Source organism: Carlito syrichta, unplaced genomic scaffold (genome assembly GCF_000164805.1).
Source record: "Carlito syrichta isolate Samal-C Ts95f unplaced genomic scaffold, Tarsius_syrichta-2.0.1 Scaffold305642, whole genome shotgun sequence".
Taxonomy (NCBI): Eukaryota; Metazoa; Chordata; class Mammalia; order Primates; family Tarsiidae; genus Carlito; species Carlito syrichta.
In genome coordinates this window covers 623560-644206 of record NW_007249738.1, presented here as the reverse complement: position 1 = coordinate 644206, position 20647 = coordinate 623560, and the positions used below count along the sequence as shown (strand labels likewise).

The 20647-nt window shown below is 40.3% G+C and overlaps 1 protein-coding gene across 5 annotated transcripts in view; it reads right to left on the bottom strand.

The window, feature by feature from the left end:
• Positions 1-20647, bottom strand: part of CSE1L (chromosome segregation 1 like) — a 49347-nt gene that overhangs the window by 6439 nt on the left and 22261 nt on the right. For 3 of the 5 annotated variants that reach the window (XM_008061934.2, XM_021714399.1, XM_021714396.1), the window contains 15 exons: positions 18818-18910; positions 15274-15441; positions 15026-15155; positions 13615-13680; positions 13004-13206; positions 12537-12621; positions 10317-10378; positions 7661-7797; positions 6010-6113; positions 3738-3835; positions 2417-2567; positions 2066-2274; positions 1394-1491; positions 1208-1293; positions 78-159 (listed from right to left, as the gene is read on the bottom strand). In XM_008061934.2, the coding sequence (XP_008060125.1) occupies positions 78-159; positions 1208-1293; positions 1394-1491; positions 2066-2274; positions 2417-2567; positions 3738-3835; positions 6010-6113; positions 7661-7797; positions 10317-10378; positions 12537-12621; positions 13004-13206; positions 13615-13680; positions 15026-15155; positions 15274-15441; positions 18818-18910 (1772 nt within the window). The remainder of the gene's footprint in view (positions 1-77; positions 160-1207; positions 1294-1393; positions 1492-2065; positions 2275-2416; positions 2568-3737; positions 3836-6009; positions 6114-7660; positions 7798-10316; positions 10379-12536; positions 12622-13003; positions 13207-13614; positions 13681-15025; positions 15156-15273; positions 15442-18817; positions 18911-20647) is intronic. The other 2 variants (XM_021714397.1, XM_021714398.1) reach the window with 2 other exon arrangements.

Here is a 20647-nt window from a genome sequence, read left to right as displayed (position 1 = left end):
TTTCTTCCCTTAAAGGGAAGAAAATGTAAAATAGTCTTATTTTTAATTTAAAAACTAAAATAGTAACAGAAACTTACTTTGGTTGTATACCATCGAATATTTCTTGTAGTGCTAGCGCCCCATATTTTATGCAATACAGATTAATAAATACTAAGAAACCTGTTGAAAGAAGATGCAGCATATCAATGTGGAGGAATCACTGTACTAAGCTTGTCATTCAGAGTCTGCCAGATGAAACTGATGCACAATCGTTAAAACCCAGTGACTAACTCTGGCACCAATACTTGCTTTTTGATACATTTTTACATAAGAAATTTCTGCCTTTATATGCAGTCTCTCTCTGATTTTTATTTCCTTGTTATGTCTACTGAAAAACTATTTTGATATCTAAACTAACATATAAAACATTTGAAAAACAATACAATTAAAACTAATTTTATGTCTGGAGAGCATAAACATCTTAAAATATCTTCTCTTTTTATTTTTTCCTTTTGAGCCAGGGTCTCACTCTCTCACTCAGGCTAGAGTGCAATGGCATGATCACAGTTCACCAGTCTCGAACTCCTGGGCTCAAGTGATCTTCCCGCCACAGCCTCCCAAGCAATCAGGACTACAGGCGTGTGTCACAACGTCCAGTTAATTTTTTTTTTTTTTTTTTGAGTTGGAGTCTCACTCTATCGCCCAGACTGGAGTGCAGTGGCCGCTCTCGGCCACCACAGCCTCGACCTGCTGGGCTCCGGCGATCCTTCCGCCTCAGCCTTCCAATTCAAGTAGCTGGAATTACAGACGCGCACTACCACGACTGGCTAATTTTTTGATTTACTGTAGAGATGAGGTCTCACCAAGTTGCCCAGGCGGGTCTCAAACCCGTGGTCTCAGGCAAATCATTTACCTCAGCCTCCCAAGACGCAGGATTACAGGCTGAGCCATAGAGCCTGGCTCCAGTTAATTTTTTAAATCTCTTTGTAGTGTCATGGTCTTGCTATGTTGCCAATGATGGTCTCAAACTCCTGAGGTCAAGTGATCCTCCCCCCGCCTAGGCCTCCCAAAGTGTTGGGATTATAGGCATAAGCCACCACTCCCAACCTTAAAATATTTTCTATATAAAGTTTAAAACTGATAAAATGTTTATCTGCAACTATAAAGTCTAAGGGTTTAGCTACTTTCCATCATTATTTCTGTAGAACATGCAAATGATTTCACTTACTCTTGATAAATTTTGTTGTTTTGGAATTCTGAAGTCTTTGGAATAGCAGAATGAAGATTTGTTTTCTATACTGATCAACTGATTCACTAAAGAATTGAATAAGAGCAACAATATAAGTTTAGCATTTTTCTGAGTACCTTATAGAATTTTTGATTAAACGCACAACAAGTTTATAGTCATACTCACGGAGGCATGTGCTCTATTATACTATTTAGAAGATAAAAGCCTTGGTGGTCATTTGCTTTGGATGCAATCAGCTTCTGAAAGACACCTAGCAACCCCGGCTATAAGAAAATATACCAAACAATAAACAGTTAACAAAGAAGCCATGATTCACTATTCCAAAAGTTAAAGAGACAATACATATTTTGAAAAGGAGTTCATATTGTAATACTCTAGCCTTTTTTTTTCTTTAGTTATTTCTGAAACATAGAGAAAAAAAATCCCACCACAATAGCCAATAAAGATACATTCTTTTTCTTGAGTTGGAGTCTCACTCTGTTGCCCAGACTGGAGTGCAGTGGCCACTGCCGGCCACCGCAGCCTTGACTGCTGGGCTCCAGCAATCCTTCCGCCTCAGCCTTCCAAGTAGCTGGAACTACAGGCACGCGCTACCACGCCCGGCAAGATACGTTCTTAAAATTCAACCTATTTGGCTCTTATTTTTGTTAATCTCTACCATGGATATAAATAACAAAAGGATAACTAAGTCTAATAAAAACACTTTACCATTTTCTATTAATTACTTCCCCTTTTATTAAATTTAATTTTATTAAACAAATTTCAAAAACCTGCCATCCCTAGTTTCTCCAAGCTACCTTAGAAAATTACAGTTACATCAAAATAAATCTGACTCACAATTTTGTCAGCTGCAGCACTTGCTATTGTATTTGAACCGCGTTCTAAGAATGCTTGGAGAAGCCTCACTAGAGCAGGAATATTTCCTGTTCTTTCCCAAAGCACTGGCTGAAGGAGATGAGGAAATAAGGCCATATAGGAAGATGGGATGTCATTTTTGTGTGTTTCCAGAAGCAAAGACATCACTTGAAAGACGTATGGAATAAATTCTGTTGATAAAAGTAAAAACAGAGCTTTAAGCTTCAGAAGGAATGGCTCCAACACAGAAGGCACACAGCTCTTAGGCAGGCTGTATTTTATAACCACCTTAATTTTATTCTCTTACAAAGAAAGTAACTTCTTTTAACTTACCTTGTACATCATTTTGTAAAATTTCAGTAAACACCAAAAACAAAGCCTCCTCAAAATTGACAACAGCAGCAGGGTTGGCTTTGCAAGTGATTCTTATGGATAAACATATTGCTTCAAACATGTAGTGATTAAAGTGAGGTTTGCTTGGGTTCTGAAATTTTTAAAAAAAAGCTAATTATTCTGACTATATTAATACCATCTAAAATAATACAAATTACTTCCCCTTTTCTAAAACATATTTAAGATAGCTGCCACTTATTTAAAAAAAATCATTAAGGAAAAAAACTATAATTACACTAAAGTAGCGGTTGTTCATTTGAATTGTTAATGGCCAAGAGGTGCTTACACAAACCTCAGCCCCAAGGGTTGTAAGGAATCTGCCTTAGTAAACCCATGGAGCTTTGCAGAACCATCAGTGTCCACAATGGTGAAAGAAACACAGGAGCAGGGACGTTTTAAGTTCTGGTCCTGCCACTGCCCTTCATGTCTATGGCCTCAATGTCTGCTATCTGCTGAGTGATGATCCTCCATATTAGTAGCTTCCAATTTTGTTTTTAGGCAGTGAAACACTATTTTCCTTTAAACAAAATCTTTCTTGGAAGGCTAGCATATCAAGTGGGCTGAACCAGAAGATGAGAAAGTACATGCATAGGAGTGTGGGGGCTTTGCTCCCTTCTCCCCTCCATCCTCTAAGGCCCAAAGTAGTCCAAGACCCTTACTCACAATTCAACTGAAAAATAATCACTCTTCTACAAAATCCCTCTAGTACTTCCTATGAATTGATCTTGTTTTCATAAATTAGAAACAGTATCTTAAAAAGTATTGTCAGCCTTAAATTGGTTTTTGTATTCTCTAAAACGTAATAATTAAATATGAATCAAAGTATCTGTAAAACTGTTGATCAAAGAATGAACTTTATTTTTGAGAAAGAGTAAGAAATAAGAGACAACAGAAAGGTCTTTAATCATTTTATAAAGTCCAAATAGCCTCTTTCTATATCCATTAAGTGTAAAGTCTTATATAAGTTCAACTAAGGTTATTCTGGAACACCTGCACTTTCTTAATTTTTCTACAATGAACATGTTACTTCTGGAATAAGAATAAAAGCATATCAACAGTTCTAAGCCCAAAGTTAAAGGTGACTGCTATTATGTCTCCAATCGAACACTATCCCCACAGTTTTAAGCAAAGTATGTTACTGCTGGTCAAGAAGAATTCATAGACCTTCTCCAAAGCCTCAGCTAGTGCCAAGGAGTTCTCAGGCCCAAACAGTTTGGAGCAAATGAAAAAGCAACCCCACTTTCCAAATGGGCTTCGTTACCTTACTAACAGCTAACAGCTTCTGTGTAAGCTGAGTGATGAGAGTAGGGATGTAGGGGATTATGGCTTCTTGTAGGAGAGAAAAACTTCTCATGATAGCTGTAAAACACAAAAATAGCAAAAACACAGAGTTTAAACTTCAGAATAAAAGTGATGAGAGAGGGAAAAGCCCACTAATTAATCACCTAAAATTTTAAGATGTTTAGACAATCGTCAGATAGCTGTCTACATTTAAAAATAATCTAGGCCAGGTGCAGTGGCTCAAGCCTGTAATCCCAGCACTTTGGGAGGCTGAGATGAGGGGACTGCCTGAGTCCACGGGTTCAAGAACAGCCTGGGCAACTTGGCGAGTCCTCATCTCTACTATAAATCCAAAAATTAGCCAAATGTAGTAGTACGCACATGTGGTTCCAGCTACTTGGAAAGCTAAGGTGGAAGGATCACCTGAGCCCAGCAGGTTGATGCTGGGGTGGCCATGAGCGTGCCACTGCACTGCAGCCTGGGTAACAGAGTGAAACTCCAACACACACACACACACACACACACACACACACACACAAATCTAAATTTCCCTTCCTTTTAAAATTAAGATGGGTTGGCAACAAAATTTACCTGGGAAACATTGAGTATTTCTTGAAAGCACAAGACTTAAAAAAATAATTAAGTGACCAAAGAAGGAGACAAAGAAGAGGAGGAAGAAAGAGTGAACTGATATGAGCAGAGAAGGTAAGTGTGAGAGAGAACCGTTTTAGGTCTCTTTCACTTAGAAATCAATGGCAGAAAAGGTTTAGTCCTAGCCTAAAGGAAACAGTCTCACATACAGGAAACTGAAAAGAGAAATTCACCTACCCACCTCCCTCAAAAAGAGAGATCAAGAGCCAAGGAAAATTCCCAAATTGCAAAAATACTGCTCACTAACAGATGCCCAAAAGCAGTTGGCATAGGAGAAAAATGCATTTGTCAGCTAAAAATGTACAATGGCCCTCTTTTGACAAATACCATTTCCAAAATAAATGCTTATTATTAAACAGAGCATCTATTATATACCAGGCATAATGGACAGGAAGTTATCTCCTCTTGTCTCGTAAACTTTGCACGTGATGTTTCCTCCTCCACCTGAGCCAAAGATTCATTTACCCTTTAACAAACTTCTACCTGTCCCTCATATTACCAGCTTAGACATCACTTGCTAGGGACAATCTTTCCCTGACCTGGGTTGAGAGGGTTAGAAGATAGATTAGTTACTCCTTCTGGGCTGGCACAGAATCCTTTCATTCACCCATAGAACAGTATTTATTGAGAAGGTATTATACACTGTGTGCTTTTACATACTCTAGAAACACAGTAATGAAAACCATAAACCAAGTTAGTAGCTTTCTCAGAAATGGACATTAAATAACAATTAACTACACATAATTGTTGAGAAAACAGTGCGAAAAACACATATATGCAGCCCAAGATTCTAGACCAAGGCTGGAAGGACCATGAAGTTTCTTTGAAAACTGTTTCCTGCAACCCAGATACCATGCTAGGCTTCTGGGATGCAATAGTGAAAAAGACTGAGATTGCCTCATAAGGATGCACTAATAGAGCACCTAGCAGATGATTACAGCTGTCTATGTCCTTGGCAGTATATATGAAGACATAATCTGTGTGGAGTCTGACCACATTGCACCCATGGTTCACCAAGACCTAGCTGGGCATGCCATCAGTAAATGCTGCATCTGTTTTTTGCCTTAAAAAGTAGAATCTAAGCCAGGCTCGGTGGCTCAGCTGTAATCCCGCGCCTTTGGGAGGCTGAGGTGAGTGGATTGCCTGAGCCCGTGGGTTCAAGACCTGCCTGGGCAACTTGGTGAGACCTCATCTCTACAATAAATCAAAAAATAAGCCGGGCGTGGTAGTGCACGCCCGTAGTTCCAGCTACTTGGAAGGCTGAGGCGGAAGGATAGCTGGAGCCCAGGAGGTCGAGGCTGCGGTGGCCGGGAGCAGCCACTGCACTCCAGTCTGGGCGACAGAGTGAAACTCCAACTCAAAAAAAAAAACCCAAAAAACTAAGAAAGTAAAAAAGGACTCTACTATGTTTTCTATATCAAATCAAGATAAAATTACTCTAATAACACTCTTAATAGTAGATATTTTTCATATAATAGTATCTAAGCCCATCTATTTCTTGGCATATACCATATGGTTCACAGACTACATAACATGAATATAACTCACAGTGCTTACCCTTATAAGATACTTATAGTCTGCATACCAGGGAAAAGGCCTACCTTTCATGATATATTCATTTTCTGAAGAGCCAGGAAGTGTGAGAGCTTTGAAAAGATTTGTTAGCAGAATTTCAACAAACGGTGCAATTTCTGCAGCTGTAAAGCTATAGAGAAAAGATAGCTTTCAGTCACTACCAACCATTGAGCTTGCCACTGTGGAGCACCCTTGCCAACTTCGATATATATCACTTCTCTGCATAAAGCTGAGCCATCTTCCACCACTAACAATTGACAGATTAGGGAAATAATTCTTTACATATGCTCATGCTAAACTCTTAAAAGGCATATCTGGGACCAAATACAACTGAACCCCAAAATCCAATATCAACTGAATTTGCAAGAGTCATCCTTGGTTCTTATCTATTCCCATCAAGGACAGAACTGGGGCCAGGTGTGGTGGCTCACACCTGTGATCCCAGAAGTTTGGGAGGCCAAGGTGAGAGGATTTCCGAAGCCCGTGGGTTCGAGACCAGCCTGGGGAACATGGCGAGACCTTGTCTCTACAGTAAAAAAATTAGCTGAGTGTGGTACCTGTAGTTCCAGCTATTTGGAAGACTGAGGTGGAAGGATCGCCTGAACCCACCAAGTCAAAGCTGTGGTGGCCGTGAGCAGTGAGCCACTACACTCCAGCCTGGGCGACAGAGTGAGACTCTGACTCAGAAAAAAAGAAAAGAACTGGGAAACTCAGGGGTCTCAATCATCTATTTTTCTTGCAGGTGAAGTAAGATTCAGAATTGTTTTCTGCATAAATTCTGGGTCTGTAGACAGGTACTGGCTTGACTCACCTCACAGGATGTCCTTTCAACCCTTAATTGGCCACTGAGAGTAATCCTTACTTCAAATTCTTGATGAAGAAAACAACCTACAACTGTTTTCCATCTCTTACCCAAAGCTCAGTTTCAAGAAATAACACTGCTGAAGAATGGCCTGAAAGACATGCAGACCATCCATTCCTCCCCATCTCATCCTCAGATCAGGCCAGAAGAGCTACTTTCTTGATGGCAACTACCTGAGTTTCCCCCTTTGCCTTGGCTTCTAGGAGACTCCAAATAAAATTGGGAGTTTCTTGAACTACTATACATGGTCCTTTAACACACATTTCTGTCTATTAATCTTATCTCAGTCATTTTCCTTTCCTATAATTTACTTAATCTTATTGTCGTAACGTATCTATTTTGGTAAGCTGCCTCACATCCTTTTAGAATGAGGCAGAATATAAATGCATAAAAAGTACACTCTGAGCCGGGCTCAGTGGCTCAGCCTGTAATCCCGCGCCTTTGGGAGGCTGAGGTGAGTGAATTGCCTGAGCCCGCGTGTTCGAGACCCGCCTGGGCAGCGAGACCTCATTTCTACAATAAATAAAAAAATCAGCCGGGCGTGGTAGCGCATGCCTGTAATTCCGGCTACTCGGAAGGCTGAGGCGGAAGGATTACCGGAGCCCAGGAGGTCGAGGCTGCGGTGGCCGGGAGCGGCCACTGCACTCCAGTCTGGGCGACCGAGTGAGACTCCAACTCAAAACAAAAAAAAAAGTACACTCTGCTTTCCAACTACTAATAAAATTATGAAAACATTCAGTAATATTTTTGACCAGTAAATTACAGCCCTCACCTCAAGCTAAAAAAATACAAACTTCTCAGAATCAAATACTTACAGAGTAGCATTGTTAGGGCCTCTCATAGTAAAGAGTCTTTCAAGAGCATGTGCTGCATAAGTATGAACAACAATACTTTCAGCTTGAAGATGATTAATCAAGAGAGGAATAGAGACTAAAAGATGTTCTTTTGGCACCTGAAAAATATAATAATATACAAGCTATATATGCCATGACACTTTTGACTAAAAGATAATTGGAAGGGAAGGGCTAGCTTATTTTTAACAGTTTGCATTTTTCAGTTGTTATAACAGGAAATGATGATATTGGGAAATCACAACTTTTACCTCCACATAATGGTTCAATTTCCATCCAATTTCCCAATCCTCTTTTTCTATGCACAAAAGTATGATGAGTGTTAAAATCTTACAAATAAATGAATACACTATAAAATAATAATATCATGGAGAAGCAGAGTATTTCTTGAAAAAGTCACTTAACCTTTGTGTGCCTCACTCTCTCTCCTCCTGCTGCCCCTCAACAAGGAATAAAAATAAGAACAACAATCTTCATTAAAAATCTCTAATATCTAGAACATTCATTAGTCTTAAAAAGAGAGAAGCTGCCAGGCGTGGTGGCTCACGCCTGTAATCCCAGCACTTTGGGAGGCAGAGGTGAGAGGATTGCCTGAGTCCACGGTTCAAGACCAGCCTGGGCAACCTGGTGAGACCTCCTATCTATAATAAACCAAAAAATTAGCAGGGCGTGGTAGCATGTGCCTGTAGCCACAGCTACTTGGAAGGCTTCAGGCAGAAGGATAGCCCGAGCCCAGCAGGTTGAGGTTATAGTGGTTGTGAGCATGCCACTGTACTTCAGCCTGGGTGACAGAGTGAGACAACTCAAAAAAAAGAAAAAAAGAAAGAAAGAAAAAGACCTCACAAACAGTTATCCTGCTTTTCCTATATAAACTGGTAATTAAATGATCTATGAGCATGCAATAGTGGTCACGCAACACAATATATATATTGTGTAGTCTCAACACCATAGGTATACTTTGTTTCTTTTCTTTTCTTTTTATTTTTTTGAGTGGAGTCTCACTCTGTCGCCCCAGCTGGAGTACAGTGGCACACTCACGGCCACTGCAGCCTTTACCTGTTCGGCTCAGGTGATCTTTCCGAGTCAGCACTTCAAGTAACTGGAACTACAGGCATGTGCCACCATGCCCAGCTAATTTTTTGATTTATTGCAAAGACGAGGTCTTGACAAGTTGCCTAGGCTGGTCTCGAACCCATGGGGGGTTCAGGCAATCCTCTCACTTTGGCTTCCCAATGTGCTGGGATTATAGTCTTGAGCCACCATGCCCAGCCTCCTATAAATATACTAAAAGACACCAAGTCATGGTGGTTCATGCCTATAATCCTAGTACTTTGGGAGGCAGAGGTGAGAGGACTGACTAAGCTCAGGGGTTCGAGACTAGCCTGGGCAACTTGGTGAGACCTCGTCTTTCTTTTTTTTTTTTTTTTGAGTTGGAGTCTCACTCTGTCACCCAGACTGGAGTGCAGTGGCCACTCCTGGCCACTGCAGCCTTTACCTGCTGGGCTCTGGTGATCCTTCCACCTCAGCCTTCCAAGTAGCTGGAACTACAGGTATGCACCACCATGCCCAGCTAATTTTTTGATTTATTGTAGAGATGAGGTCTCGCCAAGTTGCCCAGGCGGGTCTTGAACCCGCAGGCTCAGGCAATCCACTCACCTCAGCCTCCCAAAGCGTGGGATTACAGGCTGAGCCGCCGAGCCCGGCTGACCTCGTCTTTAAATAAATCAAAAAATTAGCTGGGCGTGGTAGTGCATGCCTGCAGTTCTGCCTATTTGGAAGGCTGACACGGAAAGATCACCTGAGCCAAGCAGGTAAAGGCTGCAGTGGCCATGAATGTGCCACTGCACTCCAGCCGGGGCGACGGAGTGAGTTTCTGTTCAAAAAAAAGAAAGAAATATGAAAAGACAAAAAGAAGAAAAGTATACCTATGGTGTTTTGCTGTCTATAGGAATCTAAATCTAGTCAAGACTCCAGATCTACCAATATAGATACAGGAACTAGTGGGACAAGATAGTTGACCCTCAAACAACACAGGCTTCAACTGCACGGGTCCATATGCATTCATTTTTTTTGTTTAACCAAATGCGAACAAAAAATACAGTATTCTTGAAATGCAAAATCTGTATACCGAAAGCCAACTTTTTGAATAAGCGGATTTTGCAGGGCCAACTGTAGGACATAAGTATGTGCACATTTTGGTATATTTGGGGGTCTGGGAACAAATACCTAGTGTATACTAAGTGACAATTGTATACCATGAGGATGTAATTAGTCAAAAGCAAAATATAAGAAACTCTCCAAGATAAGCAACTAGTTTCTTCTACAAATAACAGGCATAAGAAAGGGAAAGGAGGACATCTCTGTTGTAAGAGACTTGAGACACAACTTTATGTCATGTCTAGACATTGCTTAGATCCCAATTTTTAATAATATTATTGTAAAAAGAAACATTTTTAGTACATCTGAGGAAAATTAAGCACAATCTGAAATTATAAAATATTAAAGAGTTACTGGTAATTTTGTAAGATATGGATATCAAGTATGAAGCCACAGCAGAGAAGCTTACATAAATAAAGTCTTGAAAGATTAAGTAGTATTCTACAAGTAAAAATTTACTTACTTGATTCCTAAAAATCATAATATATTTGATACCGTCAGCTTTAAGGACAGGAAATTCATTCACTATTAAAAAAACAGAAACTCATAGTTACTGAAGTGGTAAGGGCTATTATTTCCAACTTTGTGGCGTTATCTGCATTTAAAAAACATAATTAAATGTTAAGCAATTGAAGCTTATTGAAGTTTATATATTATATATAATTATACACTAACAGTCAAAGTTAATTATATAATGATCTATTATATAGCCATTAATTATCTAGTTGGATTATAAATTATTTTTTACCTTTGCCTGTTTGGTGACAAAAGAACATATATTATTTATAAAATTGAAGAAAGGTTATTGGGAATATGTCATCTCGATTTTCAGAATTGAAGGTATTTTGAATTTAAAACGTGTATCTCTAGCTGGGATGTGCTTTTTTTTTTGAGTCAGAGTCTCAGTGTCGCCCAGGTTGGAGTGCAGTGGCATGGTCACGGCCACCGCAGCCTCAACCTGCTGGGCTCTGGCGATACTTCTGCCTCAGCCTTCCAAATAGCTGGAACGATAGGCGTGCGCCACCGTGCCTGGATAATTTTTTGATTTACTGTTGAGACAAGGTCTCACACCAAGATGCCCAGGCTGGTCTCGAATCCTGGGCTCAGGCAATCCTCTTGCCTCCGGAGGCCTCCGAATGCTGAAATTACAGCCTTGAGCTACCACTCAAAATCTTTTTTTTCTGAGACAGGGTCTCGCTTTATTGCCCAGGCTGGTCTCAAACTCCTAGCTTCATGCAATACGCCTGCCTTTCCTCCCAAAGTGCTAGAATTGTAAACATGGGCTCACTGCATACAGCTTAATTATTAATAATTCTTGAAGCTGGATAATGGTCACAGGTTAGCTCGTTACAATATCTGCTTTACCTTTGAATATATATAAACTTCTCTAAAGGTTTCTTTAAAGAAAGGAATATTTCTGAATCTAGATCACACTCATAAATCTAAGAACCTATCCTTTGCTGGGCGTAGTGGCTCAACCGTTTGGGAGACGGAGGCGAGAGGACTGCCAGAGTTCACAGGTTCGACACCAGCCTGGGCAACATGGTGAGGCCTCGTCTCTACAAGAAATAAAAAATTAGCTGGGCATGGTCACGGGCACCTGTAGTTCCAGTTGCTTGGAAGGCTGAAGTGGAAGGATCGCCGGAGTCCAGCAGGTTGAGGCTGCAGTGGCTGTGAGTATGTCACTGCACTCCAGCCTGGGCGAGAGTGAAACTCTGACTCAAAAAAAAAAAAATAAAAATAAAAGAACCTATCCTTAATATCTATCAGTATCTAGTACTTTGAAAAATGTAATGGTTAAGGGGTCATGTTTCAAATGAGAAAGAAAAGGTGGCCAAAGTGTAATTCCTATTTATACACTAGGATAGCAAAGCTGAGTTACAGTTCAGTTTTACTTATTCCTATTTTCCTTCTAAACAAGCAGTATTTTCTTTATCAAAAGTTAATTTCATGGCTGGGCGCAGTGGTTCACACCAGTAATCCCAGCACTATGGAAGGCCGAGGCAGGAGGATTGCTTGAGTCCAGGAGTTTGAGACCAGGCTAGGCAACATAGCAAGACTTCATCTTACAAAACAATCAAAACATTAGCCAGACATGGTGGTGCACACCAGTAGTCCCAGCTATTTGGGAGGCTGAAGCGTGAAGATCACTTGAGCCCAGGAGGTTGAAACTGCAAAGCCGTGACCATGTCACTGTATTCTAGTCTGAGTGACAGAAAAAGACTCTCAAGGAAAAAAAAAAGGAACATAGAAACTAATTTTTTTCTACTATCATGGCAATATAGAGCCCCTTTTATGACTTTTGATGTGGTTTGTAGTGTAACAATGTAAATAAAAATTGCAGGTATAGTGTAATAAGTTTCATAACAGAAAAAAAACCTCAGTTGGGCACAGTGGCTCACACCTATAATCCTAGAACTCTGGGAGGCCAAGGTGAGAGGACTACCTGAACCCACAGGTTCAAGACAGGCCTGGGAAACTTGGGGAGACCTCATCTCCACAATAAATCAATTAGTCAGGCATGGTAACGTGTCCCTATAGTTCCAGCTACATGGAAGTTTGAGGTGGAAGGATCACCTGAGTCCAGCAGGTTGAGGCTGCAGTGGCTGTGAGTGTTCCACTGCACTCCAGCCTGGGTGACAGAGCGAGACTCCAACTTAAAAAAAGAAATCTCACAACTCACCATTAGCTGATTTTAAATCTGGGAGGATGTGATTCACAAAGAACTCAGTTAGGTTTACAAGTTCATTTGCTTGCGTAATTCCATGCTGAAAAGCAAATTTGTAACAAGGTAAAATAACACAAAACACCCATATGTATCTACAACATTAGACATTTAAGCAATTTTAGAAAATCACATTAAAAATGGAGATAAACACTTCAAAATACAAAGAGCTTAAATATAAAACAAAACTATCTTAATAGACAATAAAATCCCCTAAATTAAAGAATCACTAAACTTAGCACATATTATACAGTAGATCTAAGTTACTGTTTTGGTCCATAAAAAAGTTCAGTTTACAATAAATCGCCATAAAACTAATAGGTTATCTGGAAGAGTAATTTGTATTATCAAAGATATAGTATTTCTTTTTTATTTCTGCAATTACTGATATGTTTTCGAAACAAAACCACATTAAAAAGGTTTACCTTCTGTGTTTGGGCTTTTGACGCCAAAGATGTCACAAGGTAAATAGCTGCATCTTTATGTTTCCAGTTGACAGAAGGATTTTTTGCATATTCCTGCAGCATGGAATTAACATAACCAGAAAATATTCCGGTCACAGGTCCCTCAAAAAATTTGCATAATCCTCGCACCAAATCACAAGCAGCCCTGCGTCTAGTATCAATATCTACAAAATGAAAATGAAACATATTATGGGAGGGATAGACAACTACTGACCAACTGACGCAGTTTATAAGAAAACAAATAGCCTTCTGATAGCTATTAGCAACATACAAAATGAAAAAAAACAGTCCTCGTCAAAAGAAACACAAAATGAAAATGAAACTAGAGGTCACAATTATGATAAATACCATTAAATATATAAGACGACAAATGATTCAACTTTTGATACTTTCATGCAGGTCATGTAGGAGCTTTGAAAGATATGCAAGTTAAAGAAGGGAAACAATTTTCAGGGGAAGCCAGCTGAAATTACACCCTTATCCTAACTCCCACTCCTCCCCATATTTACAAGAAAGAGAACCTTAAAACTGGCTTGCAAAGATACCAGTAACTAGAAAAGCAAGATACAAACCAGATCCTTCTAAATCTCTTCTTATATACTCCTCAGAATTATCTTCAAATGCTTCTTCATCAGCAGCTATAAAGAGAGTTATTTCAGGTAACTTTCCAAAAAGCTAGTTATTGTACTTTATAGTTGAGTATGCAGAACAGTATGCAGAATTGCCTTATTTTACAGCAAAGAATTCCCAAAGCACTACTTCATATACTTTCAATCATTACCAATGGCAGCAAATGCCACCCTGAAAGGATAGTATTAGGTAATTCACACTGAAAGGATCACTCATTCTAATTTGACAGTGTCCCCAGACCTTCAAAAATGTTAGGAATAAATTTCAGAATGCTAACTTATAATTTCGACAGAAAAGGACATTGAAAAAAAAACAACACACCAAACAACCTAACTATAATCATCAATATTTCATAAAAAGTCATCTTAACAAAAAAATTGGATGGGAAATTATCAGAATAAAGATCTATCCTTTAAGTGTACTTTTATAAAAATACAAAGGAAATAAAACTTCACACTGTATTGTGCTTGATTTCTTTATTTTGTTGCAGACATAATTTGAGAACCACTGATCTAAGGAGTGCTTTGATATAAAACACAATCCTAGCTGGGCTCGGTGGCTCAGCCTATAATCCCACGCCTTTGGGAGGTTGAGGTGAGTGAATTGCCTGAGCCCACGGGCTCGAGACCCGCCTGGGCAGCGAGACCTCATCTCCACAATAAATCAAAAAATCAGCCAGGTGTGGTAGCGCATGCCTGTAATTCTAGCTACTGGGAAGGCTGAGGCGGAAGGATCGCCGGAGCCCAGCAGGTCGAGGCTGCGGTGGCCGGGAGCGGCCACTGCACTCCAGTCTGGGTGACAGAGTGAGACTCCAACTCAAAAAAAAAACAAAACAAAAACAAAAAACACGATCCTTTTCACCTTCCTTACTTGCTCTTCAGAAACAGAAGACGACATTTTATACACAAACACAGACTCTTAGGATCATTTTAACCTTAAGCACAAACTAAGTGACTTCAACACTGTACTTACATTATCACCTCTATTCTCAACGGTTAATAAATAACTATTTGCCTTGGTGAAACACAAATCAAACAAAACCAATTCCTTCCCTGTATTGAGATGTGGATAGTTTTTCCTCTCACAGTACCAGGAATTTTAAAATCTTACTTAATCCCCACAGTACACACTAAAGTTCATTAAAGCAATACTCATTTCACAGATACCACATTTTCTATCTTGGTTTAGAAAACAGAAAATAAATGACCTATATGTCTTATTAAGTAATAAGAGAGACAGCAACAAACAGCAACAGAAGACATTAAATTAAGACATTAAGACACCAACACACTTTCGTAAAAACTGAGTTTTTAACTCTTGTGAAAATGCTTTTTTACACTTTGTAATAATTACCTCTAAATTCCATGTTAGGCACAATAACCTTTTCACAGATACTTGTCAGCGTGTTCTGGTCCTCAAACAGATTCTTATAATGAGGTCTCTCACAAACTGAAGCCAGAAATTGAATGGCATTACTTACCAACTAGAACAAAAGACAAAAATAAGAATAGTTTAAAAAGCAAAACTGAAGAGTTTATTTCATGGGGAGGGGAGGAGAGAGGGAAAGAATGTTTTTAAATTACTTGTCTCCATCAGCTTACCAAATCATATTTGACCTCTTGACCTGTTGTAACTAGTAAATTCCAGATGGCTGTGACAAAACGAGGCAAGTACCGTTGAAATTCTTCATCATACTTTTGTGCATAAAGTGCAGCATTATCACATATCTGGGATTTTAAGAGTTCTAATAAACCTGCTTCCTCTTCATCCTCACATAAAAGAAAAGAGAAAACTCATACAACTCTAATGCTAACATAAATAAGAGAAGATGAAATTCCTGAACTAGACTCTTTATAATTTAAATCTAAATCAGCTGTTGTAAACTACATCTATTCACCAGGACTTTCAAGTAAGTACAAGATGAAATACTTCTCATTTACTAATCATTTAGAGCAGGTTTAAAAGTTTCAAGTTAAATAAAACCATCTCTTCCGATTGCTGAATTATAAAACACTCCCATAACACTCCCATATTAGATTAAAAATAGCATGTTTCTGGCCAGGCTCGGTGGCTCAACCTGAAATCTCAGCACTTTGGGAGGCCAAAGCGAGTAGATTTCCTGAGTCCGTGGGTTTGAGACCAGTCCAGGCAATTTGGCGAGACCTCGTCTCTACAATAAATTACGAAGTAGAAGAGCGTGGTAGCTCGCGCCTGTAGTTCTGGTTACTTGGGAGGCCCAGCAGATCGGTGCTGGGGTGGCCATGAGCGTGTCACTGCACTCCAGCCTGGGCTATGGAGAGAGATTCCAAATCAATTAAAAAAAAAAGCATATTTCTACAGAAACCTGAAAAATAAAGATCACATCATAATTTTCTTTTGAGTTGGGGTCTCACTCTGTTGCCCAAGCTGGAGTGCAGTGGCATAACCACAGTTCACCACAGCCTTGACCTCCTGGGCTCAGGGGACCCTTCTGCCTCAGCCTCCCAAGTAGTTGGTACTTAAGCACACACCATCATGCTGGGCTAATTTTTTTCTTTGTAGAGACAGTGTCTCATTATGTTGCCCAGGTGGTCTCGATTCTGGACTCAAAGGTCTCCCACTTTAGCCTACCACAGTGCTGGGATTACAGATGTGAGCCACTGCACCAGCCCATATTTTCCTTTGTAACAGAGTTAGCTGTATTCTCTTGCTGCCACCCAAATGGTTATCACTTCAAATATATTAAGATAGGAAATCCACTCCCCATTTAAAAGTAAGGATTCTCGCAAACAATATTTTGGTTATAAAATCTTAAGCAAAAATCTAAATCAAGGGTCAGCAAATTATGTTCTGCAAGCCAAATCCGGCATGCTCTTTATTTTTTTTTAAATACATAGCTGCCGGGTATGATGGCTCATGCCTATAATCCCAGCTTTGGGAGGCCGAGGTGAGAGGATTGCCTGAGCCCATGGGTTTGAGACCAGCCTGGGAAACTTAATGAGACCTATCTCTACAATTAAAAAAAAAAATTAGCCAGGCATGGTGGCACGTGCCTGTAGTTCCAGCTACTTGGAAGGCTGAGGTGGAAGGATCGTCTGAGCTCAACAGGTCAAGGCTGTGGTGACTTTAAGCGCACCACTGTACTCAAGCCTGGGCAACAGAGTGAGACTCCAACTTAAAAAGAAAAAAAAACAGCCATGTGCATTTGTTTTTTCTGTATGCAACTGATTTACATGACTTAGGATACTGTCTATAGCTGCTTTCCCACTACAACTGCAGTGCAGCTTCAACACTAACCACATGGCCTACCAAACCGAATATATTTACCACTTTGCCCTTCACAGAAAAAGTTTGCCAGGCTCAATGTAAACCATGACAGTGAATTATATAATCTCTACTGTAACAGAAATCCCCTGCTGAGCTGTGCTATGTGCGCAAACACTCAGATTTAGAAGACATAATAAAGAATTCCTGCACACTGGTTCCTCAGGCATAAATATCAAGGGATGTAAGATGACACAAAGTAGTACATGGTAACTGGGCAGACAGCCCCTTGTAAGAACCCTATTTGACAATTTCCTTCAGACTTAAGTGTGAAGAACAGCTTTGTCTTTTGAAGGATTATTTTTCCTATTAAAATAAAAGCATTATGCTATGGGAGCTACACTTTTTTTTTTTTTGAGTAGGAGGCTCACTCTGTCACCCAGGTTGGAATGCAGTGGTATGCTCACAGCCACCAGTCTTCACCTGCTGGGTTCAGGTGATCCTTCTGCCTCAGTTTTCCAAGTAGCTGGAAGCACAGGCACCCACCACCACCCCCAGGTGATTATTTATTTATTTACTGTTGAGACGAGGTCTTGCCAAGTTATCCAGGCTGGTCTTGAAGCCCTAGGCAGTCCTCTCACCTCCACATCCGGCTAGGAGTCACACCTTCTTAAGTGCCTGTTTACACAGTCAAACTGAGAAAAAAAATCTACTGTACAACCATAGCAACGATTCTCTTTTCACAGCCCACCTTCAAAACTTGATTTGAATCACTAACTCTAATTTTTAATTTATCTAGAGTTAACATATCCTTATTTGTTTTTTTGTTTCTTGGAAAAGAAGTAAATCATAAATACGTTAATGAGCAAAGGAACAGCACAATAAGTGCTGTGTGGTTAAAGTACATAGGACTAAATCCCACATACCTTTATGTATTACAAACTTTTACCATTTTCCCTTTTCCCCCAGCCATGGATGATTTAAAGAGGCTTATTTACCATAACAGAAATTAATTTTCTTAGTATCTTCAAAGACCATTTTATGTCATAAAATATTCACAATGCAAATACTTCAAGCCTTACTTTAATCAGTGTCATGAAGTAGCCTTATCTAGAGCTAGACATGGTAGCTCACACCTGTTAATCCCAGCACTTTGGGATGCAGAGGCAAGAGGAGCGCCTGAGCCCAGGGGGTTGAAACCAGCCTGGGCAACTTGGTGACACTTCATCTCAACAATAAATCAAAAAATTAGCCAGGCATGGTGGCACGCATCTAGAGTTCCAACTACTTAGAAGGTGGAAAGGATCACCTGAGCACAGCAGTTCGAGGCTGTGGTGGCTGTGAGCATGCCACTGCACTCTAGCCTGGGTGACAGAGACTCTGACTCAAAAAAGAAATAGCCTTATCTGGCTGGGCTCAGTGGCTCAGCCTGTAATCCCAGCACTTTGGGAGTAGACTGACTGAGCCTGCGGGTTCAAGACCAGCCTGGGCAACTTGGTGAGGCCTCGTCTCTACAATAAATCAAAAAGTAGCCGGGCATGGTCACATGCACCTGTAGTTCTGGCTACCTGGAAGGTTGAGGCAGAAGGATTGCCAGAGTCCAGTAGGCTGAGGCTGGGGTGGCCGTGAGTGTGCCACTGCCCTACAGACTGGGTGACAGAGTGAAATTCCAACTCAAAAAAAAGAAAAAGAAAAGAAATAGCCTTATCTTTAAATTGTGACTTAAGCCAGGCCCATAGTAATTCTGTATACAACATAGAACCAAACATAGAACATCAAACAGAAGCAAATATACTTGCATTCTTAGAATTTTATCTACGAACAATGCAAAAGTAAATAGGTTTTCAAAAGGTAACACAACAATTCTTAATGAAAGAAAAAGGCAGCATTTTAAATACTTACATCAGTTTGTAGAAGTTTATTATCTAATGTCAAGAGGGTATGAAAATTGTTCATCCAAGTTTCCATATTATCTTCAAAAAACTCAGGGAGATCCTAAAGAATAAACACTGACTTAAAACTTTCATTAAAATAAATATGTGCACTACTTTAGTGAGTTTCCCCAACACACTGAGCATTTTGCACATAGGCTGAAGTCCAAACTTCATAGCCTGAGCATGACCTATTCTGACAAGAATTCTCAGCTCCAGTTATGTCTGGCAGAAACCATTCTGACTTCTGCTTGTTTGTATGCCATCAATGACACCACCTCTAGTTCCTGTCCCAGTGGAAACTTCCCTTCAAGGTCCAGCTAAGACTACATACAGTCTTTCCTTAAAAAGCTCAGTGCTTACCAACACATCCATTTTCCTTTCTGAACAGCATTTATTGTAAGAGGACCAACACTTCAGATTCAAACTTATTGGTTTATACAATTACTGATTTCCTGTGGAATAGTACTGTCTTCCTAAGGAGATCCAAGCCCTTGTGAGGGTAAAGATTATACCTACTTTCTATTGTCTCCCTGGTTATATCTGACAAGTTACTAAAGGCTTTATCTGACCTGACTTCTAAAAGAAGGTGCAAGCAAAAACATTAGCATTAATTTAAGTAAGAATTTCTCAAACTGATGTCCAGCTGAACACTGATGTGGGCATATCTTTTTGGGCTGTTCATCTCCTAGTCTACCTAGGAGAACCCAATTAATTCCTTTTGGGGAATGCTCTCCCTGCCACAGGGAGTTCAGCCATGTTGTGAACAGAAGTTCAGGTACTGCTACCAGCAATGAGAAGGCCAGATCCTTTTTCTTGTGTCTCAGTGCAACAATAATCTGTACCCATTAATACCCCCTTCTTGGTCCTGAATCTTCTTTTTTCTTTTTCCTTATAGACAGAGTCTTGCTCAGTCACCTAGGCCATAGTGCAGTGGAGTGATCCCAGCTCACTGCAGTCTTGATCTCCTGGACTCAAGCAATCCTCATGACTACAGGTGCATACCACCATGTAAGGTTAATTCAAAAAAAAATTTTTTTTTAGAGACACGGAGTCTCATTTTGCCCAGGCTGGCCTAGAATTACTGAGATCAAGTGATTCCCTCACCTCAGCCTGTGAAGTGCTGGTCTTACAGGTATGAGTCACAGCACCTGGTCGTAAACCTTTTTTTTTTGAGTAGGAGTCTCATTCTGTCCCTAGGCTGGAATGCAGTGGCACACTCACAACTGCAGTCTTGACCTGCTAAGGTTCAGGTGATCCTTCTGCCTCAGCCTTCCAGGTAGCTGGAACTATAAGAGTATGATACCAAGCCCAACTAATTTGGTTTCCTTTTATTGCAGATACGAGTTCTCACCAAGTTCTTCAGGTGGGTCTGGAACCCATGGACACAGAAAATCCTCTTGCCTCCACCTCCCAAAAGTCCTGAGATTACAGGCATGAGCCACTGCACCCGACATGGCTGTGAATCTTAAATGATTCAAGAACAGAAAGAATAATTAGCCAGGCATGACAACTCACGCCTGTAATCCTAGCACTTTGGGAGGTGGAGGCAAGAGGATTGCCTGAGCCCAGGGGTTCAACACCAGCCTGGGCAACTTGGCAAGACCTTGTTTCTACAGTGAATCAAAAAAAATTAGCCAGGCGGAGTGGTATATGCTTATAGTTCCAGCTACTAGGAAGGGTGAGGCAAAGAACTGCTCGAGCCCAGCAGGCTGAAGCTGCAGTGGCCGTGAGAGTGCCACTGCACTCCAGCCTGGGTAACAATGAGAATCTGACTCAAAAAAAAAAAAAAAAAAAAAAA